The 23,883-nt window shown below is 40.7% G+C and overlaps 2 protein-coding genes across 12 annotated transcripts in view; both read left to right on the top strand.

Moving 5' to 3' along the window:
• Positions 1–16,120, top strand: part of PDE3A (phosphodiesterase 3A) — a 228,253-nt gene extending 212,133 nt beyond the window's left edge. For all 4 annotated transcript variants that reach the window (XM_032746376.3, XM_032746375.3, XM_072923770.1 and 1 more), the window contains 3 exons: positions 247–402; positions 3,769–4,009; positions 7,396–16,120. In XM_032746376.3, coding sequence (XP_032602267.3) covers positions 247–402; positions 3,769–4,009; positions 7,396–7,643 — 645 coding nt within the window. In that variant the 3' untranslated portion in view covers positions 7,644–16,120. The remainder of the gene's footprint in view (positions 1–246; positions 403–3,768; positions 4,010–7,395) is intronic.
• A 151-nt stretch (positions 16,121–16,271) lies between these two features.
• Positions 16,272–23,883, top strand: part of SLCO1C1 (solute carrier organic anion transporter family member 1C1) — a 53,259-nt gene continuing 45,647 nt past the window's right edge. For all 8 annotated transcript variants that reach the window (XR_012053712.1, XR_012053715.1, XR_012053716.1 and 5 more), the window contains exon 1: positions 16,272–22,464. The gene's annotated coding sequence lies outside the window, so the exon portion shown is untranslated. The remainder of the gene's footprint in view (positions 22,465–23,883) is intronic.

Genomic DNA, 23,883 nt, shown 5'->3' with positions numbered 1-23,883 from the left:
ATATATATATACACACACTATATATAGAATATATAATAATGATATTGACTTCTCATTATTCATCTTAGTGTTCCTTGGTCTTCACTTATTTTTCCCTTTCCATATTGATAATTCCAGCCTGGGGTTAGCTCACCTGCTTATGCTAGTGATTTTGGGAAATAGCTAAATATCTTGTGCAATACCCCGGGTCAGATCTTGCTCTTTAGCCTGGGATTACCACTTGGTTTCCCTTTCCCTGCCTCCCAGGTGAACGATGATGTTGGAATTGACTGGACCAACGAGAACGACCGCTTGCTGGTTTGTCAGATGTGCATCAAACTGGCCGACATCAACGGGCCTGCCAAATGCAAGGACTTGCACCTGCAGTGGACAGAAGGCATCGTCAATGAGTTTTATGAACAGGTAAAGGCATTCCAAAGCTCTCTGCCTGGTGTTCTGGAGCATGACAGTGCTGCTGGCCGCTGAGAAATCACAGAGATAGAGGCAAAGAGGATGGCTAGAGTCACATTAATCCATTTTTTCTGATGAACCAGTGAAAGTCCTTTTTTCACTGAAGTTTCTGATGTGTCCTCAGAAACCTCTGGTGATGGTGTTTCTGCAGGCTGAACTGTTCAAGGCTGGCTCTGTGGACAAGCACTGGCATGGTGAACAAGTGCTCCTTTCCTCTTTTTTTCCCTGTTGTCAGTCATCATGTCTGTCATTTCCCTCTTCTTTACTGCAAATCAGGTTTTAATCCTTCCTTCTGTGTTCTTTCAGGACATCAGCTGGTTCTTATGGCTCTCCTTTGCAGTCTCACACTTTTATTGACATGTAGTCTCCAAAAGTGGACACAACATCATTGTTCAGATGGTCTAAAAAGAGCAGTGGGATTGTTTCAGCTTCTCTGCAGGTCACACCCCTGTTCCAGAAGCTTTATGTGCTGAGCAGGACTGCAGCACTGACTTTCAGTTCATCACAGGCCAACCATAACTGCTCCCTGACCCATATTTCAATTTTAAGACAGCCCTTGCAGCTCTCAGGGGTTGGTCAGTACAACTGCATTAATTATGCAAGGCCATGCTGGTGGCACAAGTAAGGAGGACAGGCACAGATGGGTTTAGAAAGCCCTGAGAATGCAGCCAGGCACTGCTCCTCTCTTTCTAGGTGTAAGGGAGCCCTTAATTGAACCTAATTTTCTTATTTTACCCTGTTTAGCCCTGCTGAGTGCAAGGATCAGGGCTGTTCCTACACTGTTCCTGTTTCCTGAGTGGGAACATTTTGAATGTTCTGGTCAGATTAAATTCCACATCCTTTCTTTTCCGGAAAGCAAGCAGGTTAAATCACTGAACAAGACAGCCCACAGGCTTCTCAGGCAGGCTGTGCAGTAATTTGGACTCACAGACTAATCACTTTGAAAGCTTTTTCAGCTTTCCTTAAATTTACTGCATTCACAGTTTGGGAAAAAAAAATCCAACCAGGATTTGCTGATACCTTCTGGAGTATGTAAAGACACAGGGAAAGGGACATAATTCAGGCACTGACTTGAAGCTTCTTCATTTCTTTCAAATCTCCCAAGAAAAAAAGGAAGTAAAATGAACCTTACCTATAGTATGACTACAGCTAGTTTCATTTTTGTTTTCATTTTTTTCTTAAACAAAGAAAGTATGTCCCAAAACAACCTTCATGCCCCAAATTTTCTTTCAGGAAATGCTTTTCTTCTTCGTTACAACTCTCCCAACAAACTGTACTGGACAGTTCTGGTGATGATCATAGCTTATGTGGATGTCTAGTGCATGCAGACAGAAGCAGTTCATCAGATGTAGACTATGACTTTCCTTTTTTCCAATAAAAGTTTTATCAGCCCCAATACATTCATATCAGCCCCAATATATTCATATCAGCCTTGGAGGGTGAATCAAGCTTGTGAGGATACAGATGTGGGAAGAGGTTGTGTTATCTGTTCCACAGTATGAACCTGTGTTATTTTCCATCATTCAGAAATGGGATCCAGATCAGAGAACATTTTCTGTCTTGGGCTTGCTTTTGGCATTAAGGAGGATAAGTTAGATTCTCAGTTTCTTTTATCTCTATTAAAAGCTGTTTTTCTTTAATGTAATATGCTACAAGAGGTGTATCAAACCATGTTCACCATGCTTTTGAGCATTAGATTTTTTTCTGTGACTGGAAAAGTCTTCATGGTCTCATTTCTAAAAAAGATAATTTCATGGGAAGTTTGTATTTCCCTGGAAGCATTATCAAAAAGCACACATATGTGAAGTCAGCCTATGCAGTGAAAATCATTAAATACCTTTGTTCCAATAAACACCAATTCCTTTCAAGAATTTCACTCCCATAAAAAAAACCTGCTTATTAAAAATGTGTTGTACCAAACTATTAAAAATCCTGTGTTGTATTGTTGCAGGATGTTTCCTTCTCTTCACATGTCCAGCATAATTATTTGAAGACAGAATAGACATATTAGAATTAAAAAAAAAAAACACACTGAAAAATGTTTCACATAATAAATCATGTTTTAACAGAATAATAAAAAAGAATTTGTAAACACTTCAACAGTCAACATTTCTCCCAGTTCACAGCTAGGAAATCTGAGATATGTTTCTGTAAAGAAAAGCAAGCTGTCACCTCTTCGTAATTTGCTTGCTATTTCAAGAATGGATGCCATGTTTCAGTGTTTTGTCAACACAAATACTTTGTTTTTCAGTGATTGCACATAACATTTCAGGGTTGATTATTATAAAATTAGCAAACAAAACACAAGGAAATGAGATATTTGCTGTACACATGCCAAAATTTAGCTCTCATTTTTTGGCCTTCACCAAATACTGATACAGGCGGGGTGTTGGTCAGCTGTGAAGACAATTACTTTTGAAAAATTTACATTATAAGGAGATAAATATAAGCAAACATAATGGAAACTGAAAATGCATCTCCAAATGCTGACAAATCCCATAATATAGAACTCTGTATTGTATTACAGTGTTCAGTTACACATCAGGCTTGATTAGGGAGGTTGGATATTTTTTGGGAGGGAGATGGCATCTGGTCCTGTCATGTCTGCTCAGCTGAAAGCTCACTGATACCACCAGGAGCTTTGCTGTGAATAGGAATTGAGTATATCAGATTTGGCTCTGCAGTGAAGTTTTACTTTATTTTACATCATGAGAAGAGAGGAAAAAAAATCTCATCTTATGCCTCCCTCTCTCCCCTGAAAAAGCTTCATGGGAAAGATTTACTGGTTTTGAGCAAATGAATGTCATATATTGCTTTAATTGGGATCATTCTAATAGTCACAGGAAACAAATATTTATGACCCAAAGCCAAAAGGGCATCTCCAGGTTACTTTTAATAAGGATGAAATGAATAACAAAACTAGTCTGGTGAGACAGCCCTGTCTTGTAGAAGTTGTCTTATTCCCTGTAAACAAGGTTGTTGTGAACCAGCAATCACAAAGAAATGAAATAACAATTTTCAAGTTTTCACACAGTGTAAAGTTCAGGGCTAGGGGCATCCTTCTGCAGAATCATTGTTAAATTCTTCCTTGTTAAATTCATGTTATTGCTAGTGGGTTTGTGTCAGCTGCTACGAGCAAAGAGCTGTAACTGTGCCCATCTGACACGATGGCACTGTGACAATGATGGAAGAGCCAGGCTGGCATTTAGATGTTGTCCTTTCAGCATTTTTAATTAGCTGGATATGCTTTACTCCTTTTTGTGGCATGGTTTTGTTTCATTGAGCTCAGAGAAATGACGGCTGTTTTTTCCTCTCCAGGGTGATGAAGAGGCCAGCCTGGGCCTGCCCATCAGCCCTTTCATGGACCGCTCTGCTCCCCAGCTGGCACACCTCCAGGAATCCTTCATCACTCACATCGTGGGACCACTCTGTAACTCCTATGACTCAGCAGGGCTGATGCCAGGAAAATGGATAGAAGAGAGTGACGAGTCAGGAGACACTGATGAGCAAGAAGAGGAGGAAACAGGAGAAATGGAAACTTGTGAAAACGCCGAATCCAGTAAGTGGTTGACACTTCCATTTCCCAACAAAACAAATTCTGTGTTGTGACCAAAATGCTAAGCAGAGAGAGGCTGTGAGTTGGTCAGGTTCAGCATGGGCCTCCTCCAGAGTGACAGTGAGCCCTTGATGTCCTTTGGTGCCCTTGGTGAAGCTGTAACCACTTACATTGTGAATGGAGATGCTCCATGGTTTCAGCACCACTGTGGTTCATATCTACCACTTATTTCTGCCTTAGTTGGGGTTTCTGGTGGTAGATCACCTGTGCATGAGGGCTTTCTAGACTCTTTTAGGACTGGTATTGATAAGACTGTAAGAATTTCAGTTGAAAAAAGGATGTTTGGGAGAAGATTTTTCAAGGAAAACGCTCAGCATTTCCATGAGTTAACATGACAAACAGGAATAATAGAATGAGGATCTGAAATGCTGATGCAGTAAAGGAGTTTTTAACAATGAAATCATTTTAATGCAAACCTCTTCAAGGTAACATGGAGAAGAGTGGGAAGAGAATTGGCACTGAGCATTGCTGTGTTGTGTGCTGGGAGAAGATGCATTACTTGGCTAACCAGTAACTAAAGCTCATATTCTGCCTCTTCTCTAGAAAGGCAACACTGACAATATTGAGTTGAAACTGTATTGAGTTGAAAATTCTTTACCTTGAAAGGAGATTTCAGGCACTTGTGGGAAGTGATTTTTAAGAGAAAATACTGCAGGTGTAGACCTCTTTCTTTCATCAGTTTAATCTTGCATTACCTTTTTCTTTCTTTCAGGTTCTTTCTCCCTCTGAATTTTCTACTACTGTTCCTTTATTTCCCACCTCTGAGTTATCTTTCTCTCTCTCCCCTGTATCCAGAAGTTTTAGGAAACAGCAGCCTAAAGTGCACTCATGAAATACCAATACTTTTTCCCTCAACAGCCTCACTTTTTCTGTTCTTTCCCACACATTTTCTTTCATGCCCTGCCTGGGTATCACCCCTGTTTTCTGTTGGGAAAGCTGACAAATATTTGATGAGTGCAGTAAGTCACTTATGGATGTGGAACTAAAATTTATGTCTCTTGATGTGCAGAATTAACCTTTTATCTCTAGTAAGATTCAGAGGTAAACAGTTTGTATTTAAGAAGTAATTGCTATTTTTCACACACACACACACACACACACACTTGCACATATTTTAGGTTTGGCATGTTCACATGCACAAAAAATCTCATAGAGAATGGTAAACATCAAATAATGTAACACACAAGGGTTAATCTGATCCTTGTGATCTATCAGTTCTGTAACAGGCAGAGCCACATGTTTGTGGCAGATTGGCCTTTATGGAAGTGCCTGCTAGGAGGAAACGTATGGAACTGGTAATTAACTCAAAGCCTGAAACTGATACTGCTGTATTAAAAAATATATGAGTGATGTTCTCATATATCCAGGATGTTTGTAACCTTACTCTGAAATCCTTGGTTCCCTTTCATTTAGTATCTCTATTCACTTATCTTCTGTATCAGCATTAGTGGAGCCAAATAATGCTGTTTTTAGGTTAAAAGCACTGATCATTATTAACCCTTTTCACATTGCAAACAGACTGATTTTAGTGGTCTTCTGTTTTCTTTTTTACCCTGTTCTAGTACCTTAATAGTACTAGCCCTGGTGTTTTTACTATGGTTTGAAAACTGTGGTTTTCAAAGCTTTAAAAATTAATGTGAAGTTTTGAAATATTCAACAAATTCTTTCTACTTCCTTTGTACCAAATGGGGAATGCTCCTCTTCTCCATCATACTAATGTGTGGCAAATTGTTGTCTTCAGGTCCCCTAAATTCTCTTGGCTATGTGGACCTTACTCAGGATTCTGTGGCATCTTGTGTGTCAATATAGGGGGCTCATACTTTCTTAGAAGTGTGTGCCTGTGAACAACACAATTTTGGACTTTCTAAACTTTCTCAATGAAACAATAAAAGGTTGAGATGTCAGATGCACAGGCATTAAGACTGGTATAGATCTTGGTAAAGATCTTTTGATCTTTTGATGACAACGCCTTTGAGGCAGATAGAAATATAATTGTAGCAGAAAACACTTCATCTTGGTCCTGATGATTCACTGAAGCAGTTGAGATCAATTTAAGATCTATAACCTTGAAGAAGCCCTAAGTAATTTATTTTTTTTTTTTACTATATAGGAGCGTGTACTTTCCCTGAACGTCTTATGCAAGTGTAAGAAGTAAACAGACTCAGTCTTTAGTGATTCAGACAAATTTTAACACTACAGCAAGTGTCTGCAGAGAGCAGCAAGATGTGGGGTCGCCTGGGAAACCCAGGAGAGAATGTCCTGCTGTAGCATTGGCAGCTTAGGGGCTTCTTATTAGTGCTAAACCTGAAGGTTTCCTACAGGGAACCAAGGGCTTTCTAATGAAGGATTGAATTGGATTTGGTCTGTGCTCAGTGAAAAGCTCTTTGTTTCCAGTTCAAAAGCTTCAAGAGCTAAACATTTTGGATCCTGACACAGACATACTTTAGGCAACCTGCAAATACTAATCCACGCAAATTTATTTGGTACAAAACATTCCTCTACGTCACCTTCTTTAAAGAGAAATCAGCAGTTGTCTTTGGAGGGGTTATTATTTCAGTTCTGTCACGGCCATTGTCACTGCTAATGACCAGGAAAATTTTTCAAACTTTGTACTGCTAAGGAGTTAAGAATCTGTATTGGACAGGGTATATTGACAGGGAAAGAAAAAAACACCCTTCAGACAGCAAAACACTTGTAGTGTCAGCTGTGTCAGGAACCGTGAGAACCACCAGGGACAAAACCACTTTTATAGGCTGAGAGCAGGGCCCTGGTGCTTCAAAACCAAAGAGAAGCAAGCTCCCTGATAGTATTTGGTTATATGAGTGCTTCTTTAGTGCTCAGGCTGGTGCCAGAGCAATGTTGTGCTTAAGCTTTAAGGTCACCTCCACCACGATGGTGGAGTGATGGGTGACTTTGAAAATGGAACACAGGAAACAAAAATCATGTTTTTTTTTTCCCAAGGACAAGCAGAGTGCACAGAATTGAAAGTGTGTTGATCAGAGTCTTTAAGAACTTGATGTAAAATGAGCAGAAACAGCTCAGCAATGTGTTTTATACATAATCATTCAAAGGCTAGATACCTCTGTAAGCAGCTGAGTCAGGCACAACATGCAGCCTTGGGATAGGATGAAGCTGGGGATCAAACTGTGCAGGAAACCAGTTTGCTTTCCCCAAAATCTGGAGTGGCACAGATTTCTGTGATTTTAACACTGTTCAAATGTCGGGGTTTAAAAATCTGTCTTAGCACACTCTGTCTGCTTCCCGTGCCTTCAGTCACTTTTCCTTCTCCAATAGAAACCAGTACACTAATGTCACATGGTGTTTTACAGGAAAGAAGAAGTTCAAGAGGAGGAAAATCTACTGCCAGATCACTCAGCACCTGCTTCAGAACCACAAGATGTGGCAGAAAGTGATTGAGGATGAGGAGAGGTTAGCTGGGTCAGAGAAGCAAGGCACGGAGCAATCCCCACTGCACCAATCTTCAGAACAAATCCAGGCCATCAGGGAGGAGGAGGAGGAGAAAGGGAAGTCCAAGAAGGATGAAGAGGAGAACACAACTGTAGAACCAAACCAATGACAATATTTACAGCAGTATTTTAAGACAGATTGACTCGTGCACAGACTCTTTCTCAAGCCAGCACAGCATTTAGACACAACACTGTAGAAGTACGGGATAATGCGCCTACAGCTGTTTAATTTGTTTCTCTTTCCTTTTTATGGTGAGGTACATTGTTTAAACTCCTATGCTCAAGGAAGCTTTCACACTGCAACACCGGCTTTACAGACTTTCTTTGAAGAGATTTGGGGGTGGGTGGAATTATATAAAAATATATATATAGCCAGGGTTATTGGCTGCACACTTCAGCAAAATACATTTAATGATATATTATGGTCACTGTGATATTTACAGGAGAAAGTTATCTGAGGAAATGCTGCTTCTGAAGCACATTTGCAGTTAACAGTAAGGTACCAGTTAAGTAGCTTTTTGCTCTTAATGCTGAGGGATAAAAGTTCCAAAGCTTTATATGAATGCTGATATATCCTGCCAACACATATGTGCGAGTGAGGGGGTGTTTGCAAGTGTGAGTGGATGTGAGGAAATACAGCATGGTCTGAGTTCTTACCACACTAGCTGTAGCACACGTCCCAGCACACCACAACAAACAGAAGGCCAGAATTGTAAAGAATTTGTGCCTGCAAGGGAACAATTTTGAGGAGCTTTGCTTTCCCATAGCCCTCCACCCCCGGTCCAGCTGCGGGCAGCCTCCAACCAGCAGCAGCCCAGGCGCTGCTCTGGCCCTACCCAGCTGTGCTGGCATCACCTCTTCCTCTTCCTCCTCAGCACCTCCCAGACTGCTGGCGAAGGGGATGTGCCAGGAGGGCTGTTTGCAAAGGGGGAAGTGCATGGCACAGCAGTCTGTGCCCCTGGAGGAGGCTGGCCCTGCCTGTACATGTGCAGGGTGAGCGGCGGTGCGGGGCCATGCGCGCCTTTAGGCAGGAGAACGTGGGGGCACGCTGTCCTCTTCTGCCCTCACCCCTGCCTCTGGGTGGCCAAATGTGTCATTTGAGAACAAAGCTAAACTGCTGGGAGACAAAGGAAAGGAGAGTGGGGGCCAGGGCATTCCCCAGAAGAAGGCAAAGGGTGCCTCAGGAGCTGCAGGGGACAGTGCCAGTCCTGCGTGGGCTGGGTACTCGGTGTCCCAGGATCTGCTCACCTGCATTTTCAGTGTGAGGTGCTGCATGGGAGCAGTTTGCTGCTGGCATTCTGCTTAGGAGCAGCATGTTTGATCCCACCAATATATTTTTCCTTCTTTCTTCTTTTTTTTTTTTTTACTTTTTTTAACAGAAAGAAAAAGATCGGGCCTGTAAGAACAGCAGATCTTTTTTGTTGTTGTTCTGTTCATTTGTTTTTCTCTGTTGTTTATGCTGTGAGCCAAATGTCTATTTAAAAGGTTGGATATTCACTTTCAATATTTTATTTCACGATATATGTGTCAATGATTAGCTATCTAGATGTAAATATGGAAAAATTTTTATGGGTTCCTGTAGATAATGATATCTTTAAGAAAAAAAAAAAAAACAAAGAAAAAGAAAAAAAGGGAAAAGTTGTTTTGTAAAGATAATTTTTTAAAAAATAAATACAAAACATTTTTATACAGTGTAGCCATTTCCAAACCCCACAAAGTCTTGAGTAATCTGTATAGGCCCTTCTGGGAAGCCAGTGGTCTACAGGATCAAGGCTTTAAAATATTAATGGTCTTGGGGACTGGCAGCACCAAACAGTACCCCACAATTTAGAGATTTGTTCCCACAGAAAGAGTTATATATACAAACTTCAGTATCTCTCAGAACTCCTTCAATTATGTGTGCTTTTTCTACTTTGATTCTGCAGCCCATTACCATGAAGAGGTTTGCTTGTGAGAGTAAGATTCCTTGTGAAAGGCAGAGTTTGTTAGAAGTCCTTTCTGTGTTGAATTTCTGACATTGCACCCATCACTTTTTGCTGTTGTTACACATTCACCAAATTTCATGATCCTGTTGACACCTCCCCACAAGGTTGGAAAACATTCTCTGTCAAAGCCAATCACAGGTGTGTTATCACTTCAGAGCTCCCTCTTGCTTTGCATTTCTGTCAGAATGAGGTTTTGCTCAAAAGAGGATTTGGGGTTTTTGCTGATTGCATTTTCCTGATACTGTCCTGTCCTCCTCTTGCCGCTAGAAAATGTGTTTGCCTTTCAGCAGAGTGACTGGGCAGGTTCTGAATGTTCTTATCAGCAGGAATATTTAGGAAGTGTTTTCCAGTGAAATCAGGAATGCAATGATCCAAATCACACTGCTATTTTAAAGGGAAAGGACACAGCAGGATTCATTCAAAAGAAAAAAGATGTCTCCAAGATCTTAACAAGTCTCCACCAATTCCAGCTTGCATTGTTTTCATTTCTCTTCAGTCGCTTTGATCGTTTTATTTGGGCTTTTCTTGTACGACTGGTAAGCATACCTTATAGTATGAGAAGGTTTTATTATGCCTCATTCTATCATTTAAAAATTACATTTACAGAGATGCTTTAAAATGTCACATCTCCAAGCACTTTTTTCTCAATTTTCAGTGCATAATCACTGCAATTGGATTTTAATATTGGGGTTTATATTGATTTTGCTGAAAGAGGAAAGAAATTCTATTTCAGCAAGTGTTAGTGGGTACCCAGTTGGTAAAATTATGAAAAAGCATTCAAGAATGAGGCAAAATCCTGTAAGCAGAGTTTCAAATATGCCTCTAAAATGGCACACATAGAGTTGAGAAAAAATAAGAGTAACTAAGAAAAGTTATCTTAAAATGTGCTGAAATGAAAACATTATATTTTTCTAGTCATCCTTTTTGATTGCCATTAAGTAAAATTAACGTCAGCTTCTAATTTGTTTTTCTGCATTGCCAAGGCAGCTGTTAGAAATTGATACACCTTTGCTACCCCAGGCTGTTCATGGGAGCAGTCATTGAACTGGACCTTTATGGTGAAGAAATTGCTGACAGACTTCAAATGAGAATGATTGTTGTTTTTATTCAAACTAGAAAGAAATTCCAGTGAAGAAGCTGAAGTGGCTGTGAGTGCTCAGCTTGGTAAGAGGTGACTTTTTTTCCCACTTCAAATAGTTAGTAATCCAATTTCTGCAGGTGGTCCCTCCTTATGAATCTGATTCGCAGTCTTTGAAGTGCCTGTTTGGCAGGCAATGATCAGGAAATCTCCAGGGTGGATTAGATATAACACAACAGAAATTACCAGAGAGATTTTATGTCAAAAATGTGAAAAACTTTTTTTTTGTGTATGTCCTTTGGGGTTCATAGATAATGAAGCAGGTAATTTAGAGGGCTTTATAATATTTTCTAGTCCAAAGTAGGCAAAACTTTTCACCTGCAGTTACATCAGCCTGTTGGAAGCAGAAGGTTTTCCGCTTTGTTGCGAGCACCAAATAATTCACAGCCTAAGAAATATTTTAGGAAGAAAAACCAAATAAAGGAAAATTAAGTGTGTTCAATCAGCAGAATCCTCTTGTTTTAGGTGGGATGTTTACAATGTTGATAGATATTCCTGGTGCATACCATATGTAATGCAGTGTGGTAGATACTAAAGAAAGCAACCCCCATTTTAAACAGTGTTTTGCAGTGTCAAACCCAAAGTACTTCAGTTTTCTGTTCTTTAAAAACAAGGGGAGAAAGACTATATTATTTTTTTCCATTTGGATATTTTGTTTTCCTCACTTTAATGGCACTTGGTGTCTGATCCTGTTCCCTTTTAGTCTAGAAGTTTCCCTGAAATACTTTTGCAGTCCTTGCAGCTGCCAGTGCAGTGGACAAAAGGACTCTGTGTGTCAGATAGCAATCACATGTAAACACTTTTGTCCCTATATTGGCACTTCTGTTGATAACTACATAGTGTTTACCATGGAATATAACTTTTCTCCTTACACTTGTGTTGCAGAGGAAACACATGGAAGTAGAGAAATGTGAAAGCCCCAAACAATTTAATTACCTTTTCTTTTAGGGGGAGTATAAGACATTAGCTTCTAAAGAAACTAAAAATGCTGTGTCTCAAAACAATAGTTTCAAATTTTCAAAAGGCCATAGTTTACTATGCTCTATATTTATGCTCTAGTTCTAAAATCGTGGTTTGTTTTTAGCTAATGTGCAGAGCAGTTTGACACTTGTCTCTGAAAATCATCTACTCCCTCCAGAAGGAAGATGGTGTTTGAGGAGATGTTGCAAGCTGTGCATCAGAAGTGAGTTGCAACAGTCTATGGAAAAGGGATTTTACTATTCTTTTGGCAGGATTTTGGATGGCCTTCATTTGTGAATGAAATCTTTTACACAGAGCTGTGTCACCAAAGCCCTCCCCTGTGCCATCACGCAGGGTGCTGGTTCTCATAGCAAACATGGTCATATTATGGCAGGAAATGGTTCCCAGGGAAGATGTCATTTGAGAAGGCTTTTGTTAATAATTCGAGGCTAGTTTTCATCAGTTTTTATTACACATCACGTGTGAACTTCTTTCTGCATCACCATCAGCCTAAAGATGGATTTAGGTCTTTACCATTAGTGTACCACTGTCAGAATTTCTTAATATCCTGGTGGTCTGAATCTGGGAGAAAATTAAGACTACAGAGGTTCAAATATATGCTTTTAAAGGTACCATTTGGCATCTAAGCAAACTTCCCTCCCAAGTCCCATTCTCTGTATTCCATGCTGGACATAAAGTTCACTTGTTTCCTTTAAAAATTTAAAATTTCTGTCGCAACCTGAGCCTGGCTGGACTTGGAATCCTAGAGGATTTGGTCAGTTTTCAAAATGAACCCTAAGCATTTTTGAGAGCTTAGCCATGAGTCTAATGCAGCACCGGCTTTGTGGTTGGTGCTGGTTGTTAATGAAGTACTTGTGCAAAATCTGTGCAAGTCCTCCCACAGCTGAGATGTTCCAGCATCTCATGGGAGGAAGGAAGGTTTCAGTTTAAGGATGAGAAGTTGCTGAGCTCCACATGGCCTCGTGGGTAGAAGATTGGACAGAAGCACATTGCCAGAGTGAAGGATTCACCTCTCTGCAGGCACTAAGGGCTGCCTGCTCTGCCCAGCCTCAGCCCTGGACGTTGGCACTAGAACTTGGGAATTCTTCAGCTGGCAGCTCAGAGGTGGGGTAATGGGTCCTCGAGTTGATGGGGTTGTACACAGGCAGGAAGGAAGTGAAACCTGCATTTTGTGGGAAGGAGGAAAGGAAATCGTAGTCCATTATCAAATAGATTTTATAAAACAAAATTTATTTTCCTTTTCTTTCAAAAGCAAACGTAATCTTGCTGAAATGGATAAACATAGGGTTTCTGGGAGGTTAATTTATGTTTGATGTTGCAATATTAGTCAAAATGATAGCAGTATTAAAGAGAAGATAATTATTCCCATTAATTAAAGCAGGAGAGTCTTCTTTTTTTCCTATTTTTCAGTGAATCGACAAGAACATCCAGGGATCTTGGAGAACAATACATGTTAAATGATTTTGAACAGATGAAAGAATAATAGAAATTAGGTGACAGCTGTCTTAAAAAACATTGGAAGAGCTTGCAGTAGTGCTGATTATTGAAGTCAAACTTCAATTTAGAGCAAAATAGCACCAGTACTTTTGAGAGCAATTTAGTGTGATAGATCTTTCTTTGAATTTAATCACTTTCTTTTAGCAAAACAACATTCCTCTGCAGGTAAATCAAAGCAGGGTTTAGTTCCTGCTGTGGTAGATATTGATTCCCAGTGTTGGAGGGAGCAGTGTGAGAATTATTCTCCATTTACAACCTAATTATGATTTATTCAGAGGCCATTAGTGAGATTTTCCTGGCAGGCAGGTGTTTTTTTGATGAAAAATGCATCTCCCCATCTCAGCAGGATGCAGATGTCACCTGAGTGAGCACCTACCTGAGCTCTTAGGGCAATGCAAACTCCTCGGGAGCCTGGGGGCAGAACAGTGCTGGTGTATTTCTGGAGAGTTCATCTTCACAGTGACAAAAGGCAAGAGCTCGAGCTAGTTAACAATACTTCTCTATAAAAGTGAAACAGTAAGCATTGTGCAGTCTGAAACCCTGCCAGTGTCACTGAGGTGTATGACAGACATTCAAACACACTCGGACATTCCCCTGAGTGCTTTGCTCCTGTGAAACTGCTGGTGAGTTCAGGTAAAACCAGGTTGGTCTTGGGTGTGGTCTGTCGAGCTGAAGGGTGTAGTAAAAAATAATTTTTGACTGAAGTTGTTTAATTGTCCTTCGTCAAGGAAAGCTTTGCTTGGTGCAAGAGGAGGGGGAAAAAAAAAATTCATTTGAGCTTTTCAGGTCACCAATCTGTGCCAGTGGTTTCCTGCTTCCAAAGCTGTGTGTGCAGTATGTCTGAGATGTGGGAATGGGGCAGCAGAGGAGAATTGTTCTGCCCTGCATGCCACAGGGAGTTCTCTGTGCTCTGGGGAGCACCACTGAAACCTGCAGGTGAGAAAAGAGCAGTGAATTAGTTGGGGAAACCCAAATATTTCTGTTTTCTTTGTGGAAGCATAAGGGCAGGTATACAGGACTTTGCCACAGTTGCAAGCCATGTGACCTTTTATGACTGAATTCTCTTGTCCTGAGGCAAAACCATGGAAATCAGATCAAATAATAGCTCAATTTTCAACGCTGTCTTCCTCTACCGCAGCGAACGCTTATAAACAATTGATGTGAATTAGCAACTGCTCTTTGCTCTTAAGTATTTATTTAAGAGGTTTGGGAGGTTTTGGTGGTGCTTTTCATTTTTTTCCTCTGACCCTAGTCATTTTCACCCAAGGCTTTCTTAAAAAAGAGTAAAAAATAAAAAGGCTCTGTGATGTGGTCAGAGGGAAAACAGTGAGGGCTTTGCCATGTGTGTACATACTGCTCTAGGTAGAAAGGCTGCTAAAGTCTATTAAAGCTGACTTTTCTTTTCAAAATTCCTGCCTGATCCTGAAACACAACGAAAACCTGTATTTGAATGCAAAATGTTGATTTGTAGCTGTTTGTAAACCTTGATACAGTACTGCAGCTGGTGTCCCAAAAAGATCAAAGACAACGTTCATTACTGCTCTGTGATGTTGATGATATCTTTAATATTTCAACCATGTCAGCGTACTTTTGATCATTACTTTTCTAAAGTTAAGTCTTCTTCTTTTGAATAATCAATATCAGGTGTTTGCATGATGAAAACTAATTTAAGTTCACTTTTAAAAAAGCCGTGATTCATAATGTGGGTTACGTTTGTTTAACAGATTCACATTTTCACTGATGGGTGGCAGTTTTTTTTTTCCTTTTTAGTGCTTTTGATAGAAGAACATCTAGGATATTTTCCAACAAAACCACATTTTTTCACCTTTGCCTCCAGTTGTGGAAGAAATACCTTCCAAAAATAATTCTTTTCCAATACAGTTTGGCCTGTCTGGGTAACGATATGCAAGTATGTATATCACGTAGAAGATGTGATTGAAAAAATTAAAAATCCTATTTTGGTAAAGTAATCAAGAAATTAACCTAGCAAGATTACAACCCTTTATAAATTAAAATCTTGGGTGTGCCAATATAATTGAAGCACCAGATTTGAGGGTAAAATTATACAAATTTTTTATTTTAAAATTGACAACAGGCCAGACAATTTTTTACTTTTTTTTTTTTTTTTTTTTACTTCAGGAAACACTGAGAAATTTGGTCATCTTACATTCTGTCCTGTGAGGGTTGCCTCCTGGTCTGGAACCTTGGGGCAAAATTATTTTAATGATGCTTATTCAAACTCTGCTATAGTAGTAAATTTCCACAAATCACTCATGTACTACAAATTTAATCCCACCTTGATTTTTTTTCACTTCAAAAGGTGAGAAAAAGAACAGGGGGAAGTGTAATTTTATACGGCTCTATTTGAAAAAGGGTTTTGTGTACCTTTATAATTCTTTTGAAGCAATATTTTAAAAAATAACTGCCAGCCAAAGTGGCAATGCAGAAAAGTGCCATCTTGTTTAGGATTTGTACACACCAGTTTTTAACACAGTGTTCTTTTCACTAAGTACTACATACATTAATTTATATTTATATATTGTCAATATTGTTGTAACCAAGCTTCTCCTTTCTAAACACTTCAGGAACAAGGCCTTGTATTTTTAGGTGATTTTCATAAACAAAATAATTCTTTTCCTTTCACTAGTTATCTTGCACTCGATACATGTAGCAATACTTAATATATTCTCTTCACAAGTATTTGTTAAGTGATTTAGTTAATGGCTGATAAATGTTTTGTACAAAATAGATTCTGTACAGGAAAAAAAATCTTTTAGATAAACATTATTTATTTTTACTGTTTTGTAAGTTAGACACTATAATGAAGCTCCTTTTTGCCAGAATTACTGGAAGTGCCTCTTGGTAAAATGTATTATACGTAAATATGTATTCAAAATTATTAGAAATACTTGTCACAAAATGAACAATGTGGATGTTGCAATGTGAAGACAAATGTACAACATAAATATAACTCTGTGGTATCCTGTTGGCTGTGTTTCTTTTTCCTTTACTGAACAAAATTGCTTTAGGTGCCCAGCTTTCAGTTTAAGCATCAGACTACAAAGGACTTGTACCCTCTTTAGACTCTGATTCAAATCCAGTGAAAGCTTGTATATATTGAATTACCATTTTAGCTGCCAGCCCTGCTTGGTATGTGTTAGTGACCCAAGCTCATGTTTATTGGTATCTGATTTCCTGAGACTTTTACCTGCAGAATTCTGCACTTTGCTTCAGATTACTAATAAATCCCATGTGAAATCCTTTGTGACTCAACCAATCTGTGGAAAGCCTCATTATAACCATTCTTCTTGAATGATGACCAGTATTTCAGCATCCATCATCAGGGTACTACTCAATACAGTTAATGTGGACCATGCAGATTGAATGTGGTCAGTATGACATGGCAGCATCGAGTCCCAGCAATGCACAGTGACTAATGCTTCCAGAGAAAATGAAATGCGTTACCTTAACAGTTTCCCTTCTTAATCATAGATGTAATCTGTCAAAGTGGGACATCAGTGCGTGAAAACCATTTTCTTGCCATTACATTGGTAAGTATGCTGTCATTTGTCAGTGTAAAATTTTACAAGTCTTTTATGTGTTCTAGAATTGACATCTAGCTACTGTCTTTGCTCATTGGTTATAATTTCAAAAAAGTATCTCAGAGCTGTCAAAAATTTTACCCATTTTTAAAGTTTTATTACCTACTTTGATCAAAGACCTGGAGGATCTTCAGCTAATTGACTTTAAATGGTTGCATAAAAATTATCTTGATCACCCATGTGTTCAAAGCCTCTTTTCCTATAGTGAAAAATTAACAGCTTTCAAAACACTCAAGAGTATCAGCCACATATCTGGCTGTCAGTTTTCAAATGCCTCCAGTTTATTTGTCCTCTGGCTAAAATTCTGAATGGAAAAATGTAAGGAAATTTGCAGCAGGCAGTGATTAGGAAGATACAAGCCAGAATCATTGCCAGTAGGAAAGTAAAATATGTTTTTATCTGTTCCAAGGGAACTGCTTCTAAGCCAGCAGCTGGTCTGTCCCAAACACTTAATATCTCAATAGCATGTAATTACTTGATGCTAAAATTCACAGAGAGGAATGAAACCGGAGTAGCAAAGAAAAACTTTTGCCTCACTGCTTCTCACCACAAAGAGCAGGGGCTACCAAGGTAAGGAATGCACTTGTCTGAAAATCACCCAACTCTCTCTGGAGCTCTTCAAACAGTGAGAGGTTGCCATGGGAAGAGCTGAGCAGTAGAACACAGGGCAGAAGCCGTGACTCTGCTAATGAGACCACACATGAGCCTGCCTCTCCTGGGCTTCTGCTGAAACATAAAGGAGGCCATGACACACAGTCTCAATTCAATGTTGCATTTTCCAGGTGTTCAAATTACTCTCAATTGCTTGATTGGGCAAATCCAGTTGCCTAAAAGCACTTGAAGTGTTTCACTGCAAACACAGTTCTCAGAGAGCTATTGGGGCTTTGTTTAGCAGTGCTTTCTGTCAATGTGTCTTCAATTATCTCATCAAAATCCTGTGGAAATCAACCTAATGCCACCGTGGGCTCCCCAGATATTGTCAGTGATTGATGCAGGGATGGAAGAGCAAACAGCTTTGACAGGAGGGTAACTTGCAGGTGCCACCCTGGCTAAAGGGGTCTGTAGCTCTGGGGTTGCCATCTCACACCATCCAAAGGAGAATTTTTAACCATTCCACACTGAATTCCCAGAGACCTGGTATGCTGCAGTGGAAGCTGTCAAAACTATTTGTTGGACAGCTTCACTGGCAGGAGGTGATAGAAACCGTGCATTAAGTCATGAGGAAACATGCAAGTTTTAAGTTTTAGTGAAAGTTCTGATGGCTTGTGTCATGCCCAATGTGGGTTGCCAGTTATAATTGCTGAACAGCCTGGGGTAGACACAGGGAGAATGGTTTGGAAGTCTGACACAGATGAAAGGTTGCTGCAGCACCTGCTTGTCTTCAGCCAGGAAATACAGAGTAGGAGGTTCCTGTTTAATCTACACAATGGCTTCATTTAATATACCTTTTGCTGTTGTTGCTGATAAATTGCTTCCTTTCACAATCCACGTGGTGATTGTTTATTATGGTTCTTACCAAAGGCATCATATTCTATAAATTCAACACCTTCCGTGTAATCAGCTCTTCTGCTCAATTCTTGGTACCTTCTCTCTCTACGTTTCTAGGCAAAATCTTTGGGTTTAAACCTACTTCAAAGAACTTATCTTCATTAAGGCAAGTGCAGTGGGACTTTTTTAAAGATTAATGGTATTAATCTCTGGTAGCTGGAAAAGTTCCAGTTTCACTTATTACATCTTTATACACAGAAATTCTCCCCAAAGCTCCAGTGGGTGAAAATGTTTCCTGCCCTGAAGAATGTCACATCAGTGGATTTCTCATTCATCCTGTTTGTTGTACTCCCTCAGAAACAGGTTTCACAGGCCCCTCTGGGATCTTTGCTAAGTGTGGTGCTGTATAAAAACACAGAGCAATTCTGTTCAAATGCCTTGTTCAAACCTGGCTGACTCTGCCATTTGAGTGGGGTGGGCAGGCAGGGCAGGGGCAGTTCGTTGGGTTTTTTTGGCTTCTTTTTTTGCTTGTTTCTTTTTTTAACTAACCATTCAGGCAGGAAAACCTCTGAGCCATTTTACCTGATCAGTCACCTTCTGCAAGTGCTTTCAAGGTCATGTACAGCCATTGACCACACTCTAAACATTGCCTCAGGTACCCAGCACAGAAGAGGTGATACTGTTCTGTGGTCAGGGTGCAGTAAAGAAAGGCCTTTACTGCCACTCCTATTTTTGAAAATTTTTCTTCCATATGTCTCGTGCAAGGGGCTGAAAATGTAAATATCAGGAATAATTTGATGAGCGCCTCAGAGTAAAGAGTCTATTCAGTAGAACCTTTGCATATCCTAATAACAAGAAGTTAGACAAGTCCAAAATATCATTGCAACATTTTTCTGTTATTCTAATATATTGCTTTGCTGCCCTTTGGTAAGAAAACTGCTCTTTGAGAATAGATCTGGAAGTTGTCTTAGTTGGACAAGAAAGTCCCCAAGGCTGAAATTCCCCAGCCATCCCCATGAGCTTCTAAAAGCCAAAGTGTGTTATTTGTCTCTGGTTCTTTGATGTGGAATAGGTACCCGAGGTTTGTTCTGGCAGTGGGTTTCCTACTCATCTATATTCTTACCAAGTTTGTTCCTAGGACTGGCAACAAAAAGAAGAGGAAAATTCATGTCAAGAAATTAATAATCCGTAGCAGTAGAGTAGCATAACTAAAGCAATTAAAATTTTATAGGCAGTGAAACTAGGATGCCTTATTAGTAAACTGCAAATGTCTTCCCTCTACCTCTCATTGACTGCAAGCTGCACATTTACAGTACTTGCTGCTGTTGCTCACAGTTGGAGCATTTATGTGTCAGCAAAAATAAAATAATAAAGGAGTGTTTGGCCAAGTCTCAATAAGAGTGGTTGAAGACTCATTCCACCGAAGGTTTATAAGTAACTTTGCAGCACAATATTAATGGTTTCAAATGTATTCTCTGTTGGACTGTAGGAATCACTTAAATTCAGATTTAAGGCGATATTTATATGTTTTGGGATGCATTTTTAAACAGTGTTTTCCTTCTAGCAGATGAAAATACCTTCTGTTGGAATACTTTTTTTTTTTTTAATGTCTTTTAGGAAGGAAGACATTTCATGTTTCCAAAGGCTGGCCCACAAATCTGCTGTGTTGTCAGTGTAATGCTTGTCACAGCTATTCACTCTGGCTAGAAAAGGCTTTGTAAGTATAATTAATTTAACCTGCGCTTCAGAAATGAAGGTGGTCTGGCTTCTAATTTCCTGTAACTAATACAAAGTAGGAATGTAAAGAAAACAGACCTCAAGGAACAAGCTTCAGTCTGGTTCTTTGTCCTGTAGCTGCTTTAAAGGATTTATTTTTTTTTTTTTAATTACAGAATAAGTATACATAAGCAGGCAATTTTTTTTTTAGGACTATAGGAAAGCCAAACCTTGCTTGTCCGGTTGATTGTCTAGCAAGCTTCCAATGGGTTTTGTGTCACTGTGCTGTGGGAGGCACTGAAAAGTGACAAGCAAGGGGTGTCATGTCCAGTATTATAATTGGTACTGATTTGTTTCTCATGTCTCAGTGCTTGGTACTGAGTTGTGGTAGGTGATGAACTGCATTGTCTTTCCATGTGACATCCATGGCCTGTAAGGCCTAGAAGACTAAGAAATTCCTACCTGGATGAGACTTTCTGGCAGATTAACTTACTGAATTTTGGGGAGGATCTGGTATTCATTTACTCTGAGCATCTTGAAAAGCATCATAGCGGACATACAGCCATTTCTGAGGAACTGCTATAATTATTTCGTAAAAAAATGGTGACGCTCTTCTGGAGTGTTAGAAAATTTTCCATAATGGAAAATACCTCCCCAAGTGGTTTTGGGGAAGTTCCAGTTAAGATACCATCACCTATAAAGAAGCCAGAGACAACCCTCTAACAAAATTTCAGTATAAAACCAACTGTGGTAAAAACCTGATACTGAGGTTTCACAGTGAACCAAAATTCCAGGAAAAATGAGAGGATTCCACTAAATCTTATGGGCCCTGTTCTTCTGCTGCTTTCTAAAGGACATAAAACCAGGCTGTAGGTATTTTTTCTGGGAGTGTGGAGGACAAGGCTCTGGTGCTTATCAATAGAATTTGTAGCATAATGGGGTGTTGGAGGATTACAGGATTAAGGGATTTTTATAACAAATTTAGGAATCTGATAATGAAACTTCACTTGTTTTAAAGGACAGTGTGGTAAAGGTTACCAAAGGCAGAATAACTGGAATCTATGTCAGAAATCTTTGAAAGCAACAAGGTCAGCAATGAAGATTAAAGGTCATGCAAAACTAGTACAGATCTTGTATTGTGGAAACTCAGTTTTCCTAATAATTGAAGGAAATGGCCAGGAAGCTGTTCTCTTAAAGAAGCTGAAAGAGCTCATAATCACTAAGTCTCCTAATCACTAATTACTGTGGACTACTAGGCACTCTGATATCTCTCAGAAAAGAGGAAAATAGGTTTCCAAGTTTCCAAACCAAAGAAGGATACAAGACACTTTAAAGTACAAAATGCGAATTACGTGTAGTGTAATAAAATTCCAGCTACATTAAGAGCCCAAAATGGAGAAATAGCAAAGGGAAGGATAATAATTTGTATTAAATCTAGGAAAGCAGAAGCCTGCTCTGTGTTTGGCTGTGTGAGTGAGGTTTTAGCTGCCATGGGAACCTGCTGTACTGCACAGGGTGGGAGGGAATAAGAAGGGAAAAGGAAGAAGAATTTTTAAAGTTAATACTTTTTCTGTTTGTATAATCAAAGCCTACAGGGTAGCAGAAGACAGAATTTACAACCTCTCTCAGCTCAGCAAACTACAGAGGGAGCTAGTCACCTTTACCCAAACTTAAAAAAAAAAGTTTCAGCAGCTATGACCTTGTGACATGAAAAAATTCAGGGTGTGAATGAAGTCTTCATATTTTTTCTTTCCTTTCCTTGTGGCAAGGGACTTGACTGACTCTTCCACACAGTTCTGTCCTCCCCCTTAATGGATCTTTCCCCTCTGTTGTTTTTGTTGGGTTTTTTCCCATGTTGATAGGGACATTGCCCTGTGGATTTTGGGACCAGGGACTGGATAAGAAGTCTTTGTGAATCTCCTGTTCACCCTCCAGCCCGTCTTCTCTCACGCATTCCCCATTTTTTTTTTTTCCTCCCCCACGTCCATTCCCCCTTGAATTCTTCTGTTTCCTGGAATTAAGCAATTAATAAGATCAGAGTTTGGGTTTTTTTTTTTCTCTTCACAAAGCTTTGTCACGTGCCTCATCAAACTTACAGCAACTTGCATAGAAAAATACCCCCTGGGAGCTGTGTAGATGCTCTTTATGATTCCCATCTAGGGCATCCCAGCCTCTCTGCTTTGCTGGTGTGCCCAGTGTCCTGGAACTGATAGGAGGGGACAGAGGAAGAAAAACCTGAGGAGGTGGGGGAGGAGGATGGGGGGCAGACAAACAGCAAATTCTCAGGCAAAACAAGAGACAAAACTAGTTCCTCTACCCGCATTCTTTTCCTTTCTCTACCTCCAGTATAAGATGTACATCCACAGACAGGGTCATTTCTAAGAGGAGGTTTTCCCTTCCAGTTTTTTCCCCCTTCCAAGCTGGGACCACTGCCTGTGCATGCAAGTGTGGTTTTGCATAAGCAGTAGAGGAAGCTTACCTATGAAAACTGGTAGGCACCATCTCTGGGGATTCCTGCTGCCAGGTAAGATTTGGCTTTTCTTTTTCTCTTTGTTGCTTCACTTTTCTTAGAGGATGTCTTTTAGCTGGGCTCATGGGTGAGCAGCCTTCTGTGTCCACCCAGTGCAGCTCTTGTGCCTGTGGGCTGCCACACAGCCAAGGCTAAGGAGGCTTAATGCAGGGTGGAGGAGTTTCCAGAGGGGGGGAAGGATGTTTTCTCATTGCCTGCACTTTGGATGAGTGGAGGAGCATTTCTGGAGGTGTCTTAGCCTGCTGAATGCATGCTCAGGGGCAGGTCTGTCCCTGGAGCTGACCACCAGGCACAGGTCCACATGCCAGCCCTGGGGACGGTGAGTGCCATTGCCACCCAGGCTGTGTCACAGGTGAGCCACCGGCGTGCTTTTGGTGGGATGGACAGCAAAGCCACCAGAGAGGGCTCCCACAGCCCAGGCAGCTGGAGGAAGGGGTGGAAGGAGGGCTCTGAGCCTCAGCTGTGGGCTCAGAAGACAGTCAGGGACAAGGTGTGAGCACGGCCAGCAGCAGCTGTCCTTCAGGCAGGGTGTCACCCACCTGGGCTTGCCCAGTTGTTACAGCTGTGGTGAAGCACAGCTGGAGAGCTGCAGTGGATGGTCATAAACTCTTCAGAAGGGACAGGCACAGAGGGAGAGGCAGCGGGGGGGCCCTGTAGGTAAGGGAGGATTTTGATTTTCTGGAGCTTAATGACAGCAGCAACAGGGACAGCTGCTTGTGGGTAGGAGTCAGTGGAAAGGCCAGCAAGGCAGATGTCATGGTGGGAGTCTGCTAGAAACACAGCACAGCAGAGAGGAAGTGGGATCCAGGAGGTTGAATTATGGGATCTTTATTAGGTCTTTATTAGGAGGTTCCTGCTGTGTGGGGAAGAAAACTGCCTGGCACCACTGGTGACAGAGACGATGGGGGCAGGTGTCCCCCTGAGCCTGTCTGTGAGCTGAGAAGGACTGGCAAGTGATGTGGCGTTTGCAGGCTGCCTAGGGCACTGTGATCATGAGATAAAAGATATTTAATCCTTGGAGAAGTAAGGAGGGGAGCTCAGCAAACGGGAACTTTGGCCTTGTGCAGGGAAGATTTTGGCCTGTTCAGGGGAAGTGGCGGACAGAGTTACTTGGGAGGCAGTTCTGGGGGGCAAAGGGGTCAAGGAAGGCTGGACACTCTTCAACAAAGAAATTTTAAAGGTGCAGGAGCAGGCCAATGGGGTCATGGTCTGTCAGTCAGGGCAATAGTGTGGCCAGCAGGACCAAGCACTGGTGAAGCTACACCTCAAATCCTGTGCTCAGTTCTGAGCCCCTCACTTCAAGGACATTGAGGTGTTGGAATGTGTCCAGAGATGGGCAATGGAGCTGGGGAAAGGTCTGGAGCACAAATCCTGTGAGGAGGAGCTGGGGGTGTTTCCCATGGAGAAAAAGAG

This window comes from Taeniopygia guttata, chromosome 1A (assembly GCF_048771995.1).
Source record: "Taeniopygia guttata chromosome 1A, bTaeGut7.mat, whole genome shotgun sequence".
In the NCBI taxonomy this organism is placed as follows: Eukaryota; Metazoa; Chordata; class Aves; order Passeriformes; family Estrildidae; genus Taeniopygia; species Taeniopygia guttata.
This window is presented reverse-complemented; position numbering and strand designations above follow the sequence as displayed.